Source organism: Aptenodytes patagonicus, chromosome 1, assembly GCF_965638725.1.
Source record: "Aptenodytes patagonicus chromosome 1, bAptPat1.pri.cur, whole genome shotgun sequence".
Classification (NCBI taxonomy): Eukaryota; Metazoa; Chordata; class Aves; order Sphenisciformes; family Spheniscidae; genus Aptenodytes; species Aptenodytes patagonicus.
In genome coordinates this window covers 204,212,170-204,238,736 of record NC_134949.1, presented here as the reverse complement: position 1 = coordinate 204,238,736, position 26,567 = coordinate 204,212,170, and the positions used below count along the sequence as shown (strand labels likewise).

General features: G+C 36.4%; 1 protein-coding gene across 7 annotated transcripts in view; it reads left to right on the top strand.

Annotated features, from left to right (window-relative positions):
- PAN3 (poly(A) specific ribonuclease subunit PAN3) overlaps positions 1-26,567 on the top strand; it is an 84,040-nt gene that overhangs the window by 17,127 nt on the left and 40,346 nt on the right. For all 7 annotated transcript variants that reach the window (XR_012994403.1, XR_012994402.1, XR_012994404.1 and 4 more), the window contains 4 exons: positions 6,665-6,731; positions 8,544-8,614; positions 10,838-10,900; positions 19,841-20,002. Coding sequence is in view for 4 of the 7 variants with exons in the window: in XM_076328027.1 (XP_076184142.1) it covers positions 6,665-6,731; positions 8,544-8,614; positions 10,838-10,900; positions 19,841-20,002 (363 nt within the window). In the remaining 3 variants the exon portion in view is untranslated. The remainder of the gene's footprint in view (positions 1-6,664; positions 6,732-8,543; positions 8,615-10,837; positions 10,901-19,840; positions 20,003-26,567) is intronic.

Sequence of the window (26,567 nt, the reverse complement as noted above, 5' to 3'; positions counted from 1 at the left end):
TTTGGAAGAGGCAAGATTTTTGAAGTGGCCATGGCTCTAATTCTTTTTTTCTTCCTTTCTGAAAAATATCTCTTTGCCTCATCCTTCTACTCCTCCTACCTCAAAGGTCTTTGCTGTTAGCCAACCTTTCTTTGCCCCCCCATGGGCCTCTTCTGTTGTTTCTAACTAGTTTCCTATTGATTAGTAGTTTCCTGTCCTCATTGGTTTGCGTTTTCCTGTAATACAGTTTTGTTTCACGTGCCTCTTCCCTGAATCTGCATGTGCTTTCATATACTGCATTAGCAGTATTGGCTTTCAGCTTATCAAAATGTATATTTTCTGTTTTCCCCTTCTCTAACTATATAACAGAGCAGGCCTGCACACACACAGCCCACAGGCTGCATGCTGTCCTCAAAGCTGTTCTTTTTCTTTTTGGCATACAGCAGCCAAGAGACAGTCAGAGGTGTGGTTCAAGAAGCAGCTCATTGCTTTTGGCTTTTGTAGCAGTGAGGAGGCAGGAGCTGGCTGGCCAGGATGCCTGTGATGCTTGGCTGTTTGCTCAGTCACTCTGCATGTGCCACTTGGCTAGCTGGTGTCTGTGTTCCTCTAGCATTAGTGCTGCCCCTTGACTAACTCGTGGCTTGATCAAAGATACAGGTGGTGCTGGAAGGAGCTTTAGCAGTATTATGTTGGGATGGTAAAAGGATATGTGAATCATCTAAGGGAATTTATAGCAGGATGAGGCAGAGGAGTACCTTGGTGTTAGAACTTCTGATATATTAGAATTGAGCAATTTGGTTGTAAGAGCATAAAACAGTAGAAGGTGTCTTCATGTATGTTACTTCACAGAAATCCAGTTTTCCTTATTTTGATAGGATGATATTTATAACTACATGGCTTCTGTTGGACTGCAGGTTATGTAGAAAGTAAGAATCACAACTTTTCAGTTAATCACTCTAATCAAAATAAAAAAGGACTTAACAGTCTTCAGTATTAAAGTTGGCAAGGTCAAGCAATGGAGAAGAATTGGTCTTGCTTGCTTTCACCATGCTAATGTTGGTTTACTAAGTGTTCTTCAAAAGCCTGAGAAGTAGAGACCACGCTCACTTCAAAGCCTTGCAGCTGAATAAACACAAAGACCTTTGTTCCCATTGCTGCATCTGCCAAGAGTTGAGTAATAAAACTCTCCTTATAGCACAGAAGCTTGTAAATGTCTTCAATTTTTAACTGTTGAGAACTGGGTGGAACTACAGCTGTGCTATTTTAAATATAAAATTATGCAGTTGTTTACATAATGCTTTCTGAAGAAATCCAGTTGCTTTAGCTCAAACAGTTGAGTGGAACATGCTGTAGATGGTGCCAAATATGCTAACCGTTGAAGACAAGTTTTGGATTGTTTAGAAAAGAAAGCAAAAGATATCACCCTTTGTAGGTCACAGAATCTGACAACTAAACAATGATTTGTTTGGTTGTGACAATCTCATTCTTTTGCAGGATGACTCCTTTTATAGTCCAATTAACATTATTCTAAAAATTACAAAGAAATATTCTGAAATATAGTTCCAGTAGAACAGTATTAAGATGAAGAGAATAGCTTGTGTCGTACTACAAAATATTTTGAGATAACGTACTTAGCACAGAAATGAACCTGAGGAAAGTGCTTATTTTCTCAGCGTTAGGGCGAGGAATATGGAGACGGAACAAATGCCATCTCTTATGTATTTTGAGGAAAATAAATGGTAGAAAAGAAAGCAAAAACCCTCACTTAAGATAAGTGTTGTAACATAAGCTATGTAAAATTAGATCTAATTGTGTGCAGCAAAGCTTTATTCATCCTCTATCTTGATGAGAATTTTGTAACTATATACTTTAGTGGAGGGAGATGAAAGCAAAACAAACTTGTCTTAAGTGCAGCTATAATTTTGGGTTTCACTACTGAACACTGAAGGGTGGAGGCAAGGTGGTGTATACCTTTAGAAGGTGGAAATACTTCTTGTAACACTTCTCTTCCTAGCATACTGCACCAAGGAAGTATTGAAAAGAAGGTGAATGGTGTCCTGGGCTGCGTTAGGTAAAGCATTGCTAACAAGTCAAGGGAGGTGATCCTTCCCCTCTGCTCAGCACTGGTGAAGTCACACCTGGAGTGCTGGGCTTCTCAGTGTATGAGAGACATGGACATACTGGAGAGAGCCCAGCGAAGGGCCACAAAGATGACGAGAGGACTGGAGCATCTCTCCAGGAGAGACTGGAGCAGCCTCTCCTGAGGCTGAGAGAGCTGGGGCTGTTCAGCCTGGAGAAGAGAAGGCTTGGGGAATCTCATCCATATACATAAATACCTGAAGGGAGGGTGCAAAGAAGACAGAGTAGGCTGTCTTCAGTAGTGCCCCATGACAGGACCAGAGGCAATGGCCACAAGCTGAAACACAGGAGGTTCCCTGTGGATATCAGGAAACACATTTTCACTGTGAGGGTGACTGAGCACTGGCATAGGTTGACCAGGGAAGTGGTGGAGTCTCCATCCTTGGAGATAACTCAGAAGCCATCTGGACATGGTCCTGGGCAACCAGCTCTAGGTGGCCCTGCTCAAGCAGGAGGGCTGGACCAAGTTGGCCTCCAGAGGTCCCTTCCCACCTCAACCCCTCTGTGAGTCTGTGAAAAGTATCTAATCCTCAAAACAATTATTAAAATAGCAACCTAATATGGAAATTATTTTTACAGTGATGCTGTTGATCTGCTGTCAGTGTTGTCTTAAAGTCTGTGTGAAAGTAACACTTTTTTAAAAAGACCTTAACTTGCAGCGGTTCTGAATAGGAAACATTAGTACGCAATAGGCTATCTTACGTCTAGGTAAGATAATGATTCACTTTGACAAATGTTTCATTTTTGACACAGTACCTTTTCACGCAGTCTTTTCCTAAGAGGAGATGAGTTACTTTGATTAATCCTGGTGCTTAAAGAAAGAGTAAAAACTTCTGAACGAGCATATTCCCCTCCTGTAACTTAATTGCTTGAATATTCAGGAATTAACACAGCATTCTGAAAAACCTTTTCTCAATTTTTCTGTGAAATTAAAGAGCCTATATTTTGTTACTGGTGGAAGGTTCAACAGTGGAAGAACTTGAAGCTGAAGCCTCAGGTTAAATCCTTGGACAGGGATGAATGTGATAGTTTTTGTTCTGCAGTAGCTTTCTTTTGAGATGTGAACAGAAACAACTTTTTAATTCCTTTAAAGGGAGAGGGGCAGGATGTATGCCAGTCAGCCTAGTTGAATTTTAACTAGTGCTTAAAGAACCTCAATAAATCATAGCAATAGGGAGGCAAAGAAAAGGAGTTTATATGGAACTGAGTGACTTTGGTGTGGCGCTTCACTGTAACAAAGTTGTCTTTCTATATTAACTTCCATATGGTGAAAGTCATGATGTACTAAAAAAGTCTGAAGCTCTCATATATGTGTGCTTGCCTTGCCTGGCAGGCTTAATAGGAATGAATAGTTCGTTTTCTTCTCCTGTTAATGGTTGCTCTTACCTTTCTGGAGCCTTTGTCTCTTGGGCTTGAGGTTCTTGTGATTGCATTCTTCTTGAAATGGAATTTGTATGAAAAATAGTTCAACACCATTAGAAGAGATTGAGAAGTGTTATTTAAAATCAAAACTGCCTTCTGGAAAACACAAATAACAAATAGTACTTGGGTTTTCTTTTCTTTCTTTCAAGACATTTTCAGACTGGCTTGGTAAAAATCAGATATAGAGCGTTTAAGACTAAATGCTTTTGGGTGTGGTAGAAATTTTAATATTAAAACAGTTTAAAAATCCTTTACTGATTACATGCAGGACTTCTATGAGTAATGTTAAGGTAAGAAGCTTGTGCATGTGTAATAAATTGACCAAAGTGAAAAATTCATGAAAACAAGTGGTGAAGTGGAGGTTTTTAACCTCATTCAAGGTACAGCTTACAAGCAGTTGTTAAAGCAAGAGCTGCCCAAGATCAGTGAGAGAAGCTTTGGTTTCTCAGAATCCTGGTTCATGTAAAATATGTTTGCACCTTGAACAAGACTTGACTTTGTAAAAAGCACAGTTGATGTTTGTAGGCTTTGATCGTACTGTGCTTTCAGAATCCTGAACAATGTGTTCGGTTGCAATCTGTTGTCTCCCTTGCGCGCACTATATGTTTTTAGTGATCATAGCAGCACTGATTTTCATCATCGCAGTCACCTATTCACATTGCAAGTCTGTTAATTGAATGGTTAACTCCTGTACTTGAAGAGGTAGAATATTGATGGCACAAAAGTGCTTTGTTCCAGGTTTAAGCCATAAGCTTAACCATCTTTGATACCAGCCCAGATCTCAGTATCATATTTATCCCTGTTCCAACAGACCTTTTGCATTAAAATTATTATGAAAATCGGAGCGTTATAAATAGACATTAACACTGTTTTTATCTATTCCTGGACAAATTTTGTGCAAATCTGAAAGGATCACTTTAGGAAATGTTGTCCTAAACCACTTCCTCTTTACAAGGATCAGTGTGGATGTATCAAATGCCAAGAAAAGATGCGTAACAGGGATGCTTTTTAAATATTTGTGAGAAACTATTTAACTTCTTTCCATTGCTTAGTCAGGAAGGGAATATGATGTATGAATAGTTTAGCTACTATAATCCAGAAATTATTTATTTTGATGTATTCTTATTTCGATGACAGCGAGCAGAAGGATCCCTGAACTTGGGCAAGATTGTTAACTTAGTGTGGGTCTCCCAAAGCGTTACCTTGTTTTGTAGAAATAAGTAAACTTTGTGTCACTAGAGGCTTCTCTTTTGTGCAAAGAATTAATTGTTGATCACTAACCTTTTAGTGAGAGTTACATTGTGTCGGTGTCAGTTCAGTATATTTAGGAACATGAGACACTTGGCATCAAAATAAAGAAAGAGCATATAGCAAACAGCTTTCTTCAGCTTTTCCAAGACTTAAATGAAGGTTTACATATGTATGTACATGTGTAAATACTTACACATATTGTCCTAGGACATCTGTATGTGCTACGGTTCTGTTTCATATAGTACTGCGTACTTGTACTGAGTGGCGAATTGTATCAGAGAAGCCTGAATGATTGTGGAAAGCTTGCTGTAGCAATGGAGCACAGATAATGGAAATAATACATGGGGAATAAAGCATTGAGGGATTGAGCATGTTGTTGGGAGGGTAACGTTTGAAGATACCTGCTGAAGTACCTAAATTTTAACAAAACTTTCTTCAAGTTACTTTTCTAGTAGTGCAGGCTATTTTTTTTTTTTTTTTTTTTTTACACAACTTGCTTTCCACATAAAAACTACTTTATACAATCTATTCATTCTTTTAGACACAAGTATTAAAAGCTGCAGCTTCTGGTGAAGTCAGTGGCAGTATGAAAACTGCAAATGTTGAGAAACTTGAATTGCAGTAGGTTTACAGTTCTACCATATTGGATAACACTCCAGCTTCTGTTGGTTCTCCTCTGTTCTTACCAAATTTACTCCAGAATATTGATCTTTCTGGTCAAGAATTAGATGAAATGGCATTGAAGTATAATGTAGTAAGCTTCTTACCCTCTGCCACCAGCGTTGAGATTGGCCGTGGAAAAATGTGAGCATAAAGAGCAGCTCCAGTGACCATTTTGAGTCTTAGTCTGTGTCTAGACTACTAAATTAAATGTGGCTGGAAATTTTCCTTGATGCTTAGGTCCAGCTGGCACAAAATGGCCTGTTTATGCTGGTGTACGCTCACCCGGTAAAGCAAAGGCTGCATGCAAACTGTCTATTTGAAGGGATCTCAAATCTTTTCACTGCTGAATAGTGCCTAGAAATTGGCTGGGGGAGAGTCCTGGTTGATGTGGGCCAAAAGCATGCCAGGGAATATTTTAACAAATTACTGGTAGTCTCACTTAGTGATGGAGAACACTTCCTGACCTTGCCTTGCTTTTCTTCTTGCACTTTTTCTTCCTGTTGGGAGACAGGAAGAAAATGGTCAAAGAAAATAACAAGCAGGAGTAAGGAGAGAGTATCAAAGCAGTGGTACCTCTTAGAGCAGCACTGCCTCACTTAGTCCAGTTTATTGCTAGCCCGTATCTCTAGAGGAATGTAGGAGAAGCAGGTGGAGCCTAGGAGGAATTGAGAGGGTTTCAGATGTCCTGCTGGCTTACAAGAATTGCATGATTTTGCTGAAAGGTCTCAAAAGGTTCTTTTGTTTTTTAGAAAGAATCTATCAAATGCTATACTAATTTGAGTATTTTTCGTTGGAAAAGTTTCATGTTGTGATGATAGTGTGTAATAAAGGGAGGAGTTGTTTCATGAGTACAGTGTGAAAGAATGTTTAAAGGAGATAAGTAATTAGCTTATCCAACATTTTGACGTTGTACAGGAAGAGAACCATAGGTTTGGTAGACCCTCCCAAGTTAGAAGAAATCCATGAAGATAGTGTTTTGTTTTAATAGACAGTTGTTTTTGGTTTGCATTGCTCTTTTGCAAAATGCTTTATTTTGCTAAATGTTTTTGTCAACTACAAACCACTGTCTGCTTAGAGTATTTATTAAGTGGGGAATGAGCACAGGTTTCATAGTCTCTTCTTAAAACTTTCTAAATATCATCCCCAATGCTCTCACTTAGTCTTTTACAGCTTTAGTTTACATGTACAGTTTTGTCTTTTATTTTCGCAGAGGATGACAAATAGCAGCAGCTCCCCTAGCCTTCTCAATGACAGTGCCAAGCAGTACGCAGGCCATGGTAAGTACTTTTAAAGTAATTTGTATAAAAGTATGTTTGGAAATTTAAGAGATTCACTTTAGTAAAACTGAGACTTAAGGGAATTTTTTTTTCTCTCCTCTGATTTGATTTGAGATGCAGTAGAAATTTGTTTTTTAATAGTAGTGTATTGTGTGATTACTTGTAATCCAAAGCTGAAGTGCTACTGAACTCATAAATTTTCAGCCTTCTCTTTGCTCCAGTGGGGAAAAACTAAAAAAAAAAAAAAAAAAAAAAAAAACCAAACACAAAAAAACCCCAAAAACCCAAAATAAACCTAAAAAAACCCCAAAATCATTATTGGTCTTGTTGCTTCAAGTGCAATGCTAGTTTGGATATCCACTGTAAAGCACTGATAGCTTAAATAAGCATTTACATTGCTCCACAGTAGTATCCCTTTTTATTGTGCTTTTCAAGTAAGTTATTGTGTGGAATGAATGTACAGGTTTTTATTATTAAATTTAGGCTGGACAGTTTTTGTGAAATGTATCACATAACTGATGATTTTTAACAGATACTAAGTTTTGTCCTGTAAACAGTACTCTACATCTTGTATTTTTTTCCTCACTATTTGGAACATGGTTTTCAACCAAACAAAATGTCTCCATAGTGCAGGCCAACATACTCACTAAATTACTGTGGAGGGTATATTGAACTTCTGTAATGTACTTTTCAGAATTGCTTTCCAAATTATGGCAGGTACTGCAGATTATTTCAGCTATAGCTGTCAAACTGACTTCTTTAAAGGAGAGGATACTACTTCCTTATGGCAAGGACATACATTTAAAATGCATTTCTGCTCTGAAAATTGCTGTGTAAATGATGTTCTAGAAATCCATTTGCATGTCTGACCCTGCAGCTAGTCTACTTACTAGGGTTATAATTTTTTAAGCATGGTAGTAACCACTGTAAAATTAACTTGCTTGAAAGTTGAAATTTGTTGGGTTTTTTCTTACTCCTGGTTCATTTCCAGTAGGTTTTGTGGTTAATTCTACTTCTTTTGTCCCACTGAACAATTAGCTATTCAAGGCAGTGGAGGTCTCCAGTTTTAAATGCGGTTAGAGTTTGACTGTGACAGGCCAAATAGTGATGGTGATGCATGCGAAGAAGAGAAACCAGACTGACTTTTGGAAACCAGTTTAAATTCTACTGTGTCTCAGGTCCTTTTCTTGCCCCCCTCCCTAAGCTGTGCTTCACTTGTAGAATTACTCCTTTAAGGAGTATTGATTAATGTTGAAGAAAGTGTTTCATCAAAACACCAATGTTTACAGCTGGCAGTCATCTGCTAATTTGACAGCTCTGCCCATGCAGTTTGAGAGTTTTAAGTCACATCTGTGATTGTTACTCAGTTTTTGGTGCTTCAACTCTGGAAGGGATGCATAGGGAGGAATAAAAAGCAATAAAAAGCTATTAATAGAATGTAGACTTTTGCTACCTTTAGTTCTGATTTAAATTTGTGCAGAACAGTGACAGGACAAGTAAGATCCACATCATTATTTGTAAGACTGTGTTATGTAGAAGATTACTAATTTCAGGTAACTGGGGAGGAAGGCTTTGAAATGTTAGATGGACATTAAATAATGTCAACAGCAATTAAATTTACTAACTTCTGCTAACGAGCTCCACTTCAATTGAGCAGTTGCATAGAATCTAATAAATGCTGCATTTTTTAGCAGTGTGGTTGCTAAACTTAGTTTTGTCAAAAGGATTCTTTCCGTACAGAAATGTTAAAAAAATGTAAAATTTTTTTCATATTAGAGGTATATAACATGCTGGTTTACGTTCTTTTTACAGATCCACTAACTTCACCAAATTCATCCTTGTTTAATGACTTTGCTGCCCTCAGCGTGTCTCAAAGGAGGAAGGTAGGCAACAACTAATTCTTAAGTAGCATATTTGTATATGAACTGACAGGGAAGAAGATCTGGAGTAACTTTAAATGCTATGTGAAATAAGGATGATTCATGTAATGTTACTAGATTTATTTTACTATGTCGCTGCAGATATAAATAAGATCTTACTACTTCCTTTTAGCTACACCAGCTCAGACTGCTGCTGCTATTAAGAAATATTCCAAGCACTTGTAAACTGAAGTTTATAAGAATGCTTTGAATATGAACACTAGGACATAGCCTATTGAATTTGAAAGCAAATGATTGTTACTGTACTGAGGCACAAGACAAGCCACCTGCAAGCCTTCATGGCAACAAGTTCTGAAGACATTAAGAATCATTCCCCCATTTATTTATACCTGTTGTGAAGTAATTCTTACAGTTTGAAATGCATTTAGTTTGAAAGACACTCTATAATATTATTGGGAAGCTAGAGTTCGGAATTTTTTTCCCCCCTCTAATCTGTATCGAGAAATCTTTCTTTTGCTGAGGGCTAGAAAGCACCTTTGACCTGCGCCAACACAGGTTGTGGTGTTTTCCTGTTACACACTTACAAACTCAGTGGCTGGAATAAGAGACAAAAGTCTGGTTTCACCAGAGTTCCTTTGCATTTTTGTGAACTGTGACTTATCAAAAAAGACATTTTGTCCCAACCAGTTATCAGATTTTATTTTCACTGATGACTTTCATGTTTTACTACTCTTATTAGCCACATGATCCTGAACTTTCCTGTAGTCGATAATGCATTGTCTTGAAAGCATGCTACATCAGCATGCTTGTGACTTTTCATAGAGCTTCATTTGTGTGTTGGCAGTTAGGAGCTCTGTATCATTCCTGCAGGTGAATATTTGGCTTAAAGATAATTACCGTGGTTGGCCCATCAGACTAATGTTCCTTGAAATGAAATTCTGTTGTAGAATGTTGACTTGCTAATATTATGATGTATCCAAACTACATGGAATCTCTCTCTGAATTGCCCTTTTCCTTAATGCCAGTATAGTGCACCAAAGTTGGATGTAAACAACTATAAATGTATTGTTTATCCACTTACTGAGGATAATAAGAATGAAAATAAGCATACATTCCTTTTTAAATCAGTCTGCAAGCACTATATATAGGCGTGCAAGTGTGAGTGTGTGCTTATGTATATAAACCACATACACAAAAGAAAATGCATCATACAGAAGTATTACCAGAGGGACCACTGCCTCTAATATTAAAAATTACTTCAAAGTTAATTAAAACAGTAGAAAATGGAAACAAACTGATCAATGTTTGAGTGTAAAGCTCAAATAACTCAAAGCTCAAATACTGATATAGCGTCTTTTCTGACTTGATCCTTTTTTTTCCTCCCAAGAAAAAATGAGCAAATTAAGCCACTTGCTGCTAAAATGGTATCAAGAGAAAGATTTATCTGTGCAACTGATTGACTTGGATTTTATCTAATTAATATTTCAGACATAACTGGCATTAATTGAGAGAGGTTTGTGTTTTGCTTTGCATATTAATAATTTATTGTTTATTATGACTGCTATTTTGTAATGTATGTTTGTATAAAAGGTTGTTAATAATACTAGTAAAGGGGAAGTTTTCATCTAATATTACTTGAGCTGTCTAAAATCTAGGCATCCAGGCTCCCTCTATAGTCAATAGAGAGAGATGGGCAGCTTAAAGGAACATTCAGCTCACATTGAGAAAAGTATTTTGGAAAAGACTGGATGTCAGTGACTGCTTTAAGTGGATAAAAATTGATGGCTAAAGTTACGAGAAATTAATCATGCTTTTGTGACTGACTGATTTTTACTGCCAGACAATAAATTGCAAATAGTTGTGGATGTAGTTTCTTAATATTTTTAGTATTTTTTGAGTACAATATTTAAATTGTATTAAGTGATTTCCTCAAAAGCACTAAATGCTGAGTGCCAGGTATTTAAAAACTTGTGTGACTTCCCCCCACCCCAGTAACTGGGGTTCATTTAGAGCTTGAGCAATGTGATTTAGCAGGTCAGTGCTCCATGCCTGCTGTAACAGTAGATAGATAGCCTTCTAGAAGTGCATGCTTCTGTTCATTGACTCTAAAGGGAGCCTTGGTGACTAACTCAAATGTAGAAGTTTACAACATCTACTATTTGAAAAAAAAACTTTCCATTTTCTTGCTAAGAGCCCAGGGCTAAAGTTTTGTTTGTTCTGAACTAGCTGGCAAAACCAGCATTTCCTTCGTTTATCACTGACTTGGAGGACAGATATAATACAGTCTTGGTAAGTGAATAAAGAGCAATTGCTTTCCTTTACAAATTAGAATTGTGATGTTTTAAATATTTAGAACTATTAAGTTATTTGCAACTATGTAAAAACTGCATGTTTGTGTTGTGTAAAACCGTGAATAGTTTCTGTAAAAGCATGTAATATGTAGCTGTATTAAGCAAGGAAGTTAAGTTTATTAATCTTTATTGTCTCTGGATATTGCTGATCATGTTATCCTGGCAGCCCTTTAACAATGGGCAAGCCATATGGATGCAAATATTTGATATCAATAAAATATTAAAGATAAGACTTGATCGTAATTCTGAATATCCTTGCTTTTTAATTAGACAGCTTTTTTGAAACTAGTTAGTGTGACTGTGCTGTTCAAGTTGCTTATGATTATTTTGATGTTTAAAGACATTCTACTTTTTGTTTAAAAAGTAAACATAGTCCTTGCATTTTTATGAACATTCTCGAGGTTATTTTCTCTGTTTAGAAATTATTAAACTGCATTTCAATTTTAGATTTCAGGAAAGCTAAGATTACTATTTAAAGACATTTTTATAGGATACTTAAAATGAAATCAAAGGAGCTAAGTATTTCTGTAGATGGAGCCTTGATGGAGGTTCTGTCAACTGTAAAACCTTCTGGATTTACTGTCCGGTTGTTGTAACTCCACATGCAGTAAGACACGCAACCTTAAAGTGAATTTCCTATAAGAGATTTTCAGGTAAGTATTAATTTACAATGCACAAATAGGATTTGTGAAGCATGGAACAAAAGCTAGAGTTAGTAATGGACTAACCCTCTTTCCTGAGAATAATGATGTCACACTTATTTTTTTCTTCAAATACATGTTATGCTTGTTAAAAATAGGGTCGCATTCTGAACTTGAACTTCTCGGGTGTTTTTCCTAAACTGGCTTTAGCCATTATCTAGAAAAATGCTCCTCTCTAAACCCTGAAATGATCTGGCTGGAAAACTCCTTGCTTTCATTTTGGTGGTTCTGGTAAACAGTTCATAAAAACATGTGCAACATAACTGATCAGGATCTGTTGCCAAGGGAATGACAGCTTAATGCACTAAAAAGAAAATCTATGATGAAACTTTTGTTTAAATTTGTTCTGAGACTGTTGCCACCAACCCAGGCTAAAGGGCTCCCCTACTTGTCACTGGTCAGCCTTACAGGATAGTGAAAAGCATTGCTTTTACGTTTTACTTTGTTTTTTCATACCTTCAATCCTCATGAAAACTGAACTCTTCTGAAAAGTTCCTAACATTGGTTTATTTCCGTTTCATTTTTTTAATTGTTCAGTCACACGTAGAGGAGGGCCATTAAGGTGAGAACCACTGTTAGTCCACAGGCTGCAAGGAGTGAATCAACTGCTGTAGTGAACAACTTTCAATACAATTTTAATGCTATTTTGTATGTATTTTGAAGAAATTTTTTTTATAACTCCTTCCATTGGTTTTAGGTGACTAAAAGCCAGGACCAAAAGACTCTAAACTAGATTAGAATGGAAAGTACAGGAGAGATTATTTGGACTGGAGTTCACCCAGAACAGGGCGCTTCTCTTTAGTGCTCTCTATGGAGATCTACAGCAAATGAGACTGGACAGCAGCCTTCTTTAATTTATATACTTTGATCAGCAGTAATAAATGTTCAGAGAAAATAATTTTCAAACAAAAGATGGCCTGTAAGCCTAGTCTGCATAAATGCAAGCTTTTTAATAAGTACAAGGAGAGTTTCTCCTCTCATGTTAAAAGAGAGCAATAAAGCTAACTTCAGGTCCAGTGGGAACCAAATTCTTAAGACCTAAACTATTGCTACTTTATTTTTGAGTGTCCTGTCCTCCATCTAGTTTCGTTACCTGTTGGGAAGCTATATTTCTCTCCAGCTCTGTCTTGACACCTTTGATATCTGGTCTTTATATTGTTCAGTGGTGTTCATTGAAAAGCCATGTGTGCCATGTTTGGTCTTGCTGTATTTACCTTTAATGAAAACGTGCTGAGACAGTTGTTTGATGTTTCATAGTCTCTTGAATACTATCTCAGAAGCATGCATCATGTTCTGAGAAGTTGAGGGGTCATTACTAAATACCCCGTCATGTCACTGTGCTGTAAACTGCGGAATTATGGCTGCACAAACTTTATAATGTACCTGGGCTAAATTTATATTTCAAATCTGAAATTTTCCTTCTGGGATTATAAGCCCCTACTGCAATACTAAAACATTACAGTTTGTAAGTGATGCAAAAAAAGTTGTTGCAGGAATATATAAAGAGAGACTACGCTTCTAGAGAAAACTAATAAATGTTTGCAGGTATTATGATGTTTACGTCAGTCTAAAATGTGTTTTAAGGGAATGATATAATCTAACCTGTTTTACATTTTTTCTTTGGAATAGTTAGTTATTGGAATTGTTCCTTGGTTGTGTGCTTTTGCTGTCTTAGTGATTACTGCATAGTATGATATATTTCATTTTTGAGTGTGACATGAGAGAATATATTCATTTTTGTGTATGGATTAGTGATCATTGTGTTATGTAAGAAATCAAATTATTAAAGCACTTCCTTTTAGAAATATATAACATTTTTACATTGATGAGGAGGCGGCATATTTTTGTTGCCTCATCCTATTGTGTATTTGAAGGAAAAGAGCAGAATAAGATGACTGCATAGCGCAGCACTTACTTTAAAATTGTATTAAAAAGACCTTTGCTTGTTTTGCTTTTGTATAGATACATGTTATGACCTACAGACATATAAAACTTTAAATGCTACCCTCACTCCCCATTTTAAAGCACAACTTTTCAGTTAGCCACCTAGACTTTGTCAGGTGCAGCTTACAAGCTGAAGCAGTTAACTACAAATGTAACTTCAATGTGCAAGATGCTTTTGCCTATATTTACAAGCTTTATTTGATTCTTTCTGTGCCAGGTGTATGTGGGCTTTAAGAGTGATTTGCAGTAAAATAATTGAAAGATTTTTTAAACTTTTGCACACATTTGTTGAAGACACTATACAAATATTTAAAGCAGCTAGAAAATATACCATTTTTGAGAACTCATATGCTTAGTAAAGACCAGAGTAAAAGTTGCATCAGTCTTTAGTCCTCTTTTACCTATATTTTTGGTTCTTAACTGTGCATCATTTTTTCACTATTTTTATAAGTAGTATAAAAACTTCTGGCCTATTAGAAAAGAGACCGTTAAACATTAAAAAACCTGTAGTTTGCTCACTGTGTGCTCCTTTAACAATGGAGTTTTTGGAAGTACATCTTGTGGTGGTACTCTGGCAAGTCTTCACTACGTGGTTAGAACTATCGGCTTTAATGATGGTGGAAAAAGCCTGCTTTTCCACCAGCTTATTTCAATTCAGCAGGTGGTATTAGTTTCTTAGTAAAGAACTTTGTCAGCATAACTACATCTGTGCTAGATTTCAGCTGTTGTGGTAATTCATATCTCATCCAACCTAACTAGGCTGCAAAATTGGTGAGAAAAGATTTGACTTAAAGATATGTCAGTTTTCCTTAGCTCTTTCTGAACTCTTCAAGATTTTCATGTCTTCAGCCTGTATACTTATGAAATACACTTTTTAGTTTGTATACCTGAAAAGTTTTCCTTAGCTATGGTTTAAAATGCATGATGTAATGCCTGATTTGTTGCAGCTTTCACTCTAAAATTTGATTGAAGCAAGAATATTTTTTTTTGCAGTGATCAAATATGTTGCTCTGGAATAAGACCTATTTCCATGCCAAATTGCACACTTTAGGTTTTTTTTGGGTACAAGAATCTTTTTTGTTTGTCTATGTATGATACTTTTCAACTAGTGAAAGTTTTATCCCCAGCCAAACCCAGGGTTTCATGAACAATTTAAAAAAAGGGTTCCAGATGGAAGGGTGGCTAGTCTGTAAGTGCATATAATCTCAATGTATAACATTATAAACTTTAAAATTATAAACATATAAACATTATAAATGTTATCATACTCTTCCTTTTTTCATAAAAAAAGAAAAAAAACCCACCCAACAACAAACACCAACCAAACACACAATTTTTTTTTTCATCTGTTGACCAGGCTCCTATTTCATTTTTTGCGGATATCAAATTAAAAAAATTGGTTCCAACCTTCAGAAGTTGAGATACAGAAAATAAATATCGTCTGCCTCTCTGCCAGTGAGAGGTTGTAATGAAAGGGGAAGAGAAGAGAGTATCTTGGTTAGCAACAAACCCAGGCCACGTGAACGGGCTCGTAGCTCTGTTGGCCGCAAAGCTTAAAGTAATGACAAGACAACTTCTCTTTTTCATATTACCAGCTTGCAAATCTGTTAGGATAGTCCTGGTGATTATACCTAATGGTCAGATGTAACACCTTGTAGAACTTATTTCTAAATCCAGTTACGCAGTTGTAATCACAATTAAGATACTTCTTAGCTGATTGTGCCTGTATAGGGATTCTGCCCGCACTATTGTGCTTTTCCTCAGTAGTATATTGAAGTTCATGTCCATAGCTGGGTGTTTCAAGTACTGTCTTATTCCAGCTAATCGGTTATGGCTGTTGGGTGAAAAGAACAATGGTGATACCAATGGCTTGTAGTTAGCTTTTAGTTTTCAAGCTTTAACCTCTTTTTCTAATGGTTTCTTTGCCATTAATTTCTGTTAAAAAACTGAAGTCTTACAAAACAAGTCAATGCTGAAACTTAAAATTGCATATATTGCTTACTTTTGTTATAAGTAGTACAAGGAAAATATGATATTGTATACCTGATCTTTCCTGTCTGACAAGTAATATTTATTTTTATCTGTTTGTACATGCAGATACAGTCAACTCACTGTACAACAGATGAGCCCTAGCTAATGCTACTATGATACCTTTTAGCTATGGTAAATTAAAGTAATACTGCTTAATTTAGCCTGTGATGGGGAAGGCTTAAGATCACTTTATTGCTTCAGTATTTGCACATAGACAGCATTACTGTAGCTCAGATTATTTGCAATACTTTAAAACACAATACCCTACTCGTGTTTGTATGCCAAACTTAATTGTGCATTTTTTGGTACAGAGAATGTCTTGTAAATCTAAAATTCAAAGCCCACCAGAGGTAAGTGCATTTTAAGGAACAGAAATGTAATTTGGGACACAAGTGATCCCGAAAAAATCCAATTGCAGGTCTTCAGTGCAAGAAAACTTTGGAATTGTGTAGCTTGATTTGCCAGCTTATCCAGACTTAAATATTACATGGAAGTTAGTAGACAGGAGGAGTCTTTACAGTTTGAATCTTTGTACACCTTTTCTCGTTTAGATTTATTCCTCTAGCATAGCCTTAGAACATCTTACACAAATGGTAGGTCCAACCCTGAATTGGAAAGAGGATGAGTGGCATTGCCCACTGTGCATGAAACAGGAGGAACTAGGGGCAAAGACACTGTTACAGCAAATAGTCGGAAGAAAATAGACTTGCTAAACATGTTCCCAAACTTCTTGTTGAACGAATGGGGAGCAAGTAATAAAGCTGACTGGAGGAATACTTTCTAGCATGGGCTAATTAAATTACTCATCTGTAGTAGTGTTCTGATGTGAAGATGCTACTCAGGAAGGACCTTCTTGTTTTTAGCATGGATTTCTTTTGTTCAAGTGTAATGTTTCTCAGACTTTGGGGGTTTATATTCCGTACTGTAATACCTTCCCTCTAATTGTGCCAACCAATAGCTTCCTATCATTAATTGCTGGCAGCAGCTTGGTTCTACAGGGCAAGGGTTATAATTATTAGCTACGGTTGAAAATGCTTACCCTGCGCACCCTGGGGAGCCAAGCTGTTGCTAGCAATTAAAGGTAGTTAGCTGTTCCCTGCCTCATGTAAACATTTGCAGCCCGTAATTACTACTGCTTCTCACTTCTTTGCCCTGGAGGAACTGAACTCTTCCAGTAATGCTTTGTAATAATTTGGGTTTGTTGGTTTGTTTTTTCTTCTCTTAGATTTCATTTTAATTATTGTAGTTTAACCTTATTTTTCCATTTAAAGGTCAAAAACATCACAACTATTTTTCATAACTCATTTGGAACTTGTTACCATATTGGAAGTTGCAACCTAGTTTGAGAAATATTTGCTAAAGGATTATAAAGTATTTAAATGCTTTAGCAACCTTCCCCGCCACCTCTCAAAAAAAAGTTCAGTATGTTGAACTATCCCTTCATCTGTATGGCTGAACAGGTTTTTTTACCTCATAGAAAGACTTTAGGGAAGGCAAAAATGCAATTGCTTTTGTCATCATTCAAGATAATTTGTCCCCATGCCAAGAAATTGGATTTGTTTGTCCAGATTGTCATGCCTCTGTTTTAGGTAGATATATTAGTTCAGTTCAGAAATAAGTGGATGCTGAGTTCTTGCTTGTTTCTGCACTATTGTCTCTGTTGCTTTATTTGCTGCTCTGTGTAGAGGGCAGGGATGCAGCAAAGTTGATACGCTTATTCAAACTGCTCAGTCTATTTGATCTTTCCTTTCTATTGAATTTCTCCTCTTGGCAGACACTTTTTTCTGTGTTTTCTGGTCTCCTGTAAACTCAGATTAGATTTCTGAATCAAATGCCATTTTGCTCATTGAAAACAAGTGTAATTTAGAATTATTTTGATGCAAATAAACTGAAATTTATTTCCAAATGTTAATATTGTATTGTTCATCTTCTAATGTCTGTCGGAACAATGAAATCGTGGCCTGGTAATCTCCTGGTTATGTTTTATAGTAGATAACGAAAGTAAATTTTTCCTTTAGTCTCACCCACTTTTTAGTTTTAATTTTTTTGTACCGGTAGGCCGAGAACTACTGGTATATGAACTCATATTGTCTGTGTTGCTTTATGGCATTGAATTGACTGTTGTTCCTCTTCCCTGCCCCCCAGTATGGTCCTTCATAAAGCCTAAAATACAGTTTCATTCTGTTGCCTGAAATCTGAATCCCATTGTAACTGAAATAGCCTCTCTTCATATTGGCTTAGTTCCTCTTTTGTTTTGGCTCCCCTTTTCAAAATATTTATAGATCACCTTTTATTATGGAGGATTAAAAGAACCCTTGACGAATAGGAATGTGTTTGGACACTGGGTTGTAGTCCAGTAGTCCGAGGCAGACTGTGCCCCTGTGCTTGGTAGAACATGGAGAGAGATGGGGAAGCTGCCAAGGAAACTGTTACTCTTCATTATGCTATTATTTCCAAAAGCCAGGCTAAGAAAAACACATACTGCATTGAAACCCCGCCCTAAAGTCCAATGTTATTTGTATGTCTGGCTTCTCAGACCTTACAGCTTTGCAGTTTGATATTAGTAGTCCTTCTGAATTACTAAGATGGTAGGTTGCCCGATAGTTGAGTGATTCTCCCAATAAATAACAAATATTTAGATGTACTGTGATCAAGTTTGCATTTGAACTATAGGAGAACTTTCTGCCTACCTATCACAGAGTTTACCAAATTTCTAATTGGTACAGCAAAATTCAGTCTTGTTTATTGTTACTGAAGTTGGTTAACTTGCTCTTCATGGAGTTTGCCTTTGTAGTTCATAGTCAATGTTGGTATCCTTGGGTTTTTTTTGTTGTTGTTGTGATGGTTTTTTTGTTTTAGGCAAATGAGCTACTAGCGACTCTTCTCAATTTTAATTCTTTCCAAAGCTTTCAGCCTAAAAGTTTTCAGGGAAGTAGACAAGGGAATCTGTTTAGGTTTTGGTTTTTGCAGCCATTTTATTGTAGTTTCATCCTGTGTTTTACAAATTGTTTGTGTGTGAGTAGGGAATCTTCTCCAATTAGATTCTTGCCTTGTTTCCTGAGGAACAATTTTTAAAATGTGTATCAAGGTATACATTGCTAAGATTTCTAAGGTACCAGATGAAGTAAATATCTGAATAAAGGTAAGTTAAGTTTTGATTAATTAAAAAGTGGTCTATGTCCAGATGATGATAGTTGCATTTTCACATCAAAAAACCACAGCAAAAGAAAAACAGACCAACCCCTGCAATTTGGTCCAATTGTTGGTGTAATTGGTATAAAAGGTCCTGGTCTAAATAGGTGCATTCATGATGAAATACTTCTTTTGCTGGTATTTACCATCTAGGTAGGTACATGTTGGTTTGAGAGCACAGAGAAATTTGGAGAACTTCTGTACTTTACCTATTTGAAAGTCTTTAACAGATTCTTTTTTTTCCCCTCCAATGTTTTTTTTTTTTAATTTAATGTTCATATCATGCTTTATAAATAGCTTAATTTGTAGAGAACATTACCGATGTAATAGAAATGTCACTTCTATTGAGGCACAAGTACCCTCCTGCATGTTCACTTCTTCAAGCATGTTTTATTTTCTCAAATTTAAGTCAGTTTCCAATGCGTTTATCATGGTAATTCTTGTCTGTCTTCACTTAAGACAGCAGCTGAAGTTAGTCCTTTGAATATTAACTTGAGCAGAAATGTTTTTCTCATTGAGTTCTGCTGCAATTGGCTATGCAGTTCTATCTGACTTTTAAAAGCAAGTCTTCAGGACATGAGTCTTGGCAAATTAGAACTTAAAAAGAAGCATACAAAAGCCAATGTTAATTTCTTGTTTGATTAGAAATCTCAAGGGAAGTGTTCAGTATTATGATGTGATTGAAGGTATCTATTTGAGAAATACGGAGTTTTTTAAAATTTTTTACAGAATTCCCCAATTTATACTCTCATTTCAGTGGCTGACTTGTGATGGGAAGTTTTGCTTACAAATAATTAGTAGTCCCTGAAGTTTATTTTCATTTTTTAAAGATTTGTTTATTATAACCAAATAGTCAGGATTGAAAGGAAACAGTCTCAGATAAATTTTACTTGCAAATTGTTTCCTATTCCACCAATCCAGAAATCATATCACAGTGTAATACCTATTTTAGTGTAGCTTTAGATGAGGGTTGTTAGGAGTGGCCTGGTTTCTCTCCTTCTTTTTCGTAGCCCAGGAAGTATCGACTGGGGATGCTGGATGAGAGGATAGTTCCGGTGGGATCAAAAGCAAGAAAATCAAAGAACCCTATCGGCTGTCTGGCTGACAGGTGTAAAACAGGAGTACCCATCAATATGGTTTGGTGGAACAGAGTCACAGAAAACAATTTACAGGTAAAATTATTTTTTACTAGTCACTTTTTCAGTATTTTGGATGCTTTATTTTAAATTTTGGAAAATGTTAGAAGCAGTTACTTCAAATATGGATTGAGATTGGATCAAATATTTATTTTGCAAAGTAGGCATAGTGGCCCTCCAGGAGAGTGACTTGGAGATGTTTTATTCTCTTCACCCGCTGCTGTGCTATGTACTCTGCTTGATTATGTTATAATCTGTGGAGGAGGAGCAAAAGTAATCATTAAACGTATTTTAAAAGCAAACAAACACAACATTAGAATTTAATTTTCATGTGAGGAAGGTTTCTATTGATAAAATTAATGATCTTCATTAAAATGATTGATACTTAATGCCAATAAAAAATTCCCTGAGTACAGAATTTGAAGATGTAACCACTATGATCAGAAAGTGTAAATTCTTAATTTTTATGTTGGGATAGTTTATATTTCTTGATTTGTGTGTTAAACTTCATTGTTACTTTATTTCTGAATTTTCTTCAACCCCTTAAGAGGGGACTGGTACAGCTGGATTTGACAATATCTCATACAGAAGTAGCAGGTTATTCTTGGGATGATAATGAAGGATAATTCTGGTCTGGGAGGAATCTGCTTGATGTCCCTTAAGATCGGGTTTAGACGGAAATTACTATAGTGGTCAAAATTACAACACTGCTGCTATTACTGTTTTGCACTTGTGTGGTGCTTTTGATTCTTTAGAGACTGTTACTTTAGTTTTTCTGTGAGGGTTATGTTCTTTTTGATGTCTTCTAAGTCAGAGAAATGGGTAAATTGACAATAGACATATAGCTAGAATTTGTGGCACCTCAAGATTTTCTTTCAGTTCACTAAAGTTCTGCCATGTAAGAGCCAACGTGAAGGCCATAACAGACCTTTCCATACCAGTACTAGTGTTGCACTACTTGATGTTTGGACATCTTGCATTACTGAAATTGGAAGTCACGGGCAGCATGATGCAAGCCAACTGATGCTACGTTGCGTAGGGGCATTTGGGCTTAAGTCTGTCTTGGCCCTTTTGCTGCAGGGGAAGCAGCAAAGCCACTGGGGCAGTAAAGGTGAAGCATAAAGGAAACATTTGTAGAAGGACCAGGCATGGTTGCAGAGGAGTGGTTGGAGCCAGTGAAGCACTACTTTTCTAAAGGGAGAGAAGACTGACGGATTGAATTTATCGTGTGTATCTAATGGGAGTGCAAACCTTAATTAGTAGGCAGTTGCTTTGAGAAGAAAGAAACAGAAAATTGGTCTTCAAATTTCACATGGATGTTAAAGGGCAGGAAAAGCCCCATTTGTAGTCATGTCCTCCATTGTTTTCTCTGCTGTTCTGTGTCACAGCAAGGTTTGTCATTGATCTACTCCACTTAGAGTAGAGCAGAAAAACTTAATGTTTCTGGAGGCTAGAGAGCTAGTAGTCTGAGACTTGGAGCTTCTGGCCAGGAGCAATTGTCTTTTCAGTACCTATGCCCTCCAAATTGTGTTGACACTGTGGCAATGAGAAGCTCAAGGTCCCCTCAAGGTTAGCGGCAATAGCTTGGGATTGGCTGCAGATCATGTGGCTTTTTGAAGGGTGCAATTCCAAGTTCCTTTATTGTGCCAGAATCCCAGCTACATAATTGACTTAAACTCTGTACAGGATAAGATTTTGTATTATACGATACAATTACATAGCTTCCCATGGAGGCATGGGACTTTAGAAAAGCATGTATATGCATATCTGGTGGCAATAAGAACAGAAGGATGTTCCAGACATGGGAAGTAGGAGAAGAAGGGGGGAGGGATTGCAGAGAACAGTGGCGTCTGGCAACAGTGAATGGGCAAAGGTGTAAGAACAGGCTGCAGAGGAGATTATGAGGATATATAAAATTCTACATAGATGAGAAACCGAATTTTATCTTGATGTTTTCATTCTGATCATCGTAAATCTTTGTATTCTAGTGTGAACGTTTTCTAAGTTAGAGCTAAAACAAAGCTCAAACTGCTAAAAATTGGAAATTTTAATTATAAAAGCACAAAAATGGCTGGGGAAGTTTGGTACATGAAACTACTTAAAAATGGGTAGTTTCATGCTGAGATTTCAGATTGACCTTGTTTTTCTACTTCAGTATTTATATAATCCACAGATAGCATTGATCTTCAGTATTTTGAAATACAGGCTGTTTAGAGATTTTTGCAGGTGTGAATATAGGTTATACAAACTAAATTTTGGCTGATGGTGAGTGCTAAGCAATAAGTAGAAAGGTTAAATTATGATGGAGGCACATCTGTTTGAGGGTATCTTTTTTTTTTTTTGTTTATGTTTGAAGATGACAAAGCAGAATTACATCTCAAAATTGCTGAGGGCTTGCAGTGCTGGGCAGGTGTTGAAGCTCATGTGTCTGTTTGAATGTCCACTCCTCCAAATGTATGGTTTAAGATGTGGGAATATATTATTTCATGGTGCAATGTTTAGAGATTTTTGTCCAAAAAGTGGCTGTTTTAAAAAGCCAAGGTAGTTTACAACAGGCATTGTAAAACAGTGTAACTGTTTCTCATGCATGGCTATGAATTTATAATCCAGATCTATTTACTTTAAATACTGTGTTACACTTACATGATTAAAAGTGGAGTCCACAGAGTGAATTGTATTCTGCGTTGTGTATTAAAAAAGCAAGAAAAAAACCAAATCAAAGTTTGTTCTTCAGCGGTATGTCCTACCCTATGATAGGAAATATCCTGAGCCACTACACCACCGTGTGATACATATTATAATAGCAAATGGCAATTCTGCTGAAAATAGTATGAATAGATACATTTTTTGTAATACAGATCAGTTCTTAAGCACCATGAATAACTGATTTTTTTTTGTTGTTTCTTGAACAAAAAAAATTCATAGAAATTAATTTTTCAAGTATTTTGCATCCAGAACATGGACTTTTAAAACTTTACAGTTTTTACGGTACTTTGAAGTATTTTTGTTAAAGAAATGTGGAAATATTCTGAGTCTTTAAAAGTTTACTTTTTAGTGAGATCTACTTGCTAAAATGTAACAAAACTTTGCTAGTAGTTTTATTTGTCTGAGCCTGTGTTCTGGTTTAAAAAAAAGTCTGTAGCCAACAAATTTTACCCAGTTTTAATGAAATTGTCTCTAACTCTTCTGAAAGAGCAGTAGAGCAATATGGCTAATAATCTTGATGAACTGAAATTTATTAGAGCTTATTGTACAGATGATGTGACGACTTCTCACGGTAATTGTGATAAGGAAGCATGTTGCACAAATTCAATAGTGGGAGGGAAAGAGACTTGCTTTGGAGCCCTTGGTGACCTCCAGTGTCTGCTGGGCTGCTCTGACATCCCAGAATGTGTCCTTCCCTGATGTCATAGTTAACAAGGAGTCTTCCTGGAAACAGAGGGACTGCGGCGATGCTCTCTCCATAAAGGGAAGCTCCTTGTACGACACATCTGTCCATTATAAAACAACAGCAAGCAAACCCTCAAAAACAACACACATAAAAACCAAGCAACACTTTTGCATGTTTTTGGATTCCTAAGAGATATTCTGAAAACTATGCCAAAAATAGACTGGTAGAGGACTGCCCTGCTTATAGCATGGGCATAGTTTAGTGGTGGTTTTCTGTAACCATTACAGGATTATGCAATTTGGGCTGTCAGAACAGATCAGCATGAATTTGGAGGTGAAGGAGAACATAAAAAGAGAACAAAAAGGCTTGTATCCAGTTTTTAGCATGGTAAGTACATTAGCACATTCTTCCAAAATAAAATGAAATCAGCCTACTTTTCGCTTAAGGTAGCTGGCTTTGGTAGAATGTGGGACCAGGACTGATCTAATGGAGTAGTGTTACAGCCACTGAAGCACGGGTGGTGGCTTTGCTGCTGCTGTACAGCTGTGTTGTGTTGTGAGATGCTGAACTGGAAATAAGAGAGAGAGAAGGGTGGTTCCAGTACTCCTGTGGGATCCCTGCATGACCTTCCAAAGGCTCCATAACTTTTACATCCCTGTTTTACAGCATACTTCTGTACTCCGTGGCGCTTTGAGGATTCATTTATGAATGAATGCAGCAGTGGGGCCTTAGGAGTTTATCACTGAGGAGCGTAGAGAAAAAAGCATATGTATTGAAATCGATAGTTGATGAAACGGGAATTTTCATCTTACTTCTGGACTATGGAAATCTGTTGATATGTACAACTCCTCAACATACAGTAATGCTGCATGCTGCTGTGCAGTCCTCCCAGCGATGGTCTTCAGCTGAGATCCTTGGCTTGCTTTTTACTTTCATCTGCACCTTCCTTTAAGGAGCCTTGAATTGTTTTTTGGTGGTACCCACAAAATATTTGTTTCTTCCCCTCCACACTATATTTTAATTGTATTTCCTTTTATATCTTTAAAAGCATAAAAGCCACCAGACAGATAAACTCTGTGCTGAATGGTGACACAAATGAGTTGTTTTATAGTCCTCCCCCCTTTTTTTACTTCTCTTGTGGTTCCATCCTTACTAATTGCATCATGACTAAATTCAGCCTTCATTTGGACTGTATTTGTATGTGTTTTATAACATTTTGCATTCTCTTATGTACAAAAGTATAGAAATTGTTTTTGTATGTGGAGCTGGATGGACTCAGTTTTGGTCTGTCTTTGGAAGTTTCTTTGCAAAGCTGACCGAAAAGAGGCTCTTCTCTCTTTGAGAGAGTACAGACATAAAAAAATCTGAAAATAGGGTATTTTGGTGAAATTTCTTCATGGAATCATTCTGGTAAGAATGCATGATGCAGGTATTAATTCAAATAATGCCTAGGAAAGTTGCTTCCCTGCTTTAGTTTGACAGTATTTTTACGAATATACTGGAAGAAGGGGGATGAGATTTAAACTGGCCAGGTTGAGAGGAAAGAGGAATGGTGGTAATTTTAGTAAATGTATGAGTTGGAAGTTACTTTAGGTGGGTTTCTAGGAAAATCTAATATAGCTGACAAAGCTGTACTTGTTTCTGTTTAATGCTGTTTGTTGAAAACATATTAATTAATGTTTTGAAATAATTTTGTATGTGCCTTTTTATAGGACATTTGGAGTTGAAACTGAAAATACAGTCTTTGTTGCATAGTGCAGACAGTGCTAGCTGGCTTTGTGTTTCTTGTTTGGGCTTTAGAAAGTGCGTTTGCTGCTTTTGTTTTTAACATCACAGTATTGCATAATTCATTACATGTCTTCTAAGTATTTCTTGCATCTCCATTCTTTTAGTTACTCCCAAGGTTTAATAAAAGTCTTCAATACCTGTTTTCTCTACTTTTTTTTTCCAATTCTGATTTACTTAGATTTAAAATTTTAAGCCTGGTCTAGCATGAATAAGTTACTTTACTCTGAGATGAGGAATTAATGACTAATTAAGTGAATTTTGTTTTAAAGCTGTGCTTGTAGGAAATTTAAACATAATAATGAAGAAAATGTTTTTCACTAATCAGATACAGACGATTTTCATTCTTATCAAAATTAAACATTTTTTTACTCAACTTCATTTTGGGAAGTTTGGTAAGAGTCTAACAGAAAAACTGTAAAAATGCCTGTAGGATTTTAAAGCATAGTCCCCTTTTAGACAGATTTTCAAGCTTACCATTGATCCAAATGTAGAACTAGCACTGGAATTTACATTTTGTGTTACGAGTTGCCAGAGTGAAAGTAGGATATTTTTCCAGACCAGGAACATAATTTTTTGTATCATTGGCCATTAAGAATGTGACTTCCTAATTTTGGCATATTTGCATGCTCATTGGTGCAGAATAGGTTGTCTACAAAGTTTGAAAAATAATGAAAAGATTAAATATTAAAGAACTAATAGTGATATTCCATTCCCTCACTTAGTGTAGTCTAGTCACTTATTCTAGCCTACACATTACGAAAGTGTTTGGGATATGTTTTTTATTATTTTGTTGGAAGCAAAGTGTATGCAGAAAAATTAGTGTTTGATTTAATCTGAAAACTTGTATGCTTCTGGAAATGTTTTAAGAACTGCAGCTTCACATAGATGTAACATATTAAAACGTGGCCTGGGGCTTAAGCTTCAACTTTTCTGACAAAGTATTAATTAGTTTTGACCACAAATTATTAAATTTTGTTGTACTAGTTTATGATTAGTTTATTCTGGCTGGTGGCTCTGGGGCTCAGGTATTTTTCTGTATTTAGAAAACAGCTTGAATGTGGAAAGGTCTTTTAAAACTGGAACCAAAATTTAAATCATTTTTTTTACCAATAGAGAAAGCCTTGGATTACAACTTCATGTTTATAACATCACAGAGAAGTAAAGCAGGCTTTTATAGTAAAGGGTCTAGCGGTGCAAATCAAAGCTGTTTACTCATATAAAATGCTTTCATCGAAGTTATATAGAAACAACTTAATCTTATCGGGCTTTGATTCTGATCCTGAATTGTGACACCAAAAGATGGAATGAGAACTGAATTTCCATCAGGCTTGACCCACTGATGTTTGTAATTCTGCAGCATAAACCCAAACTGCTCTAGCAGATTCCTGGGTTTGGCTCTTTCACTTGGATAAACTAAAACAC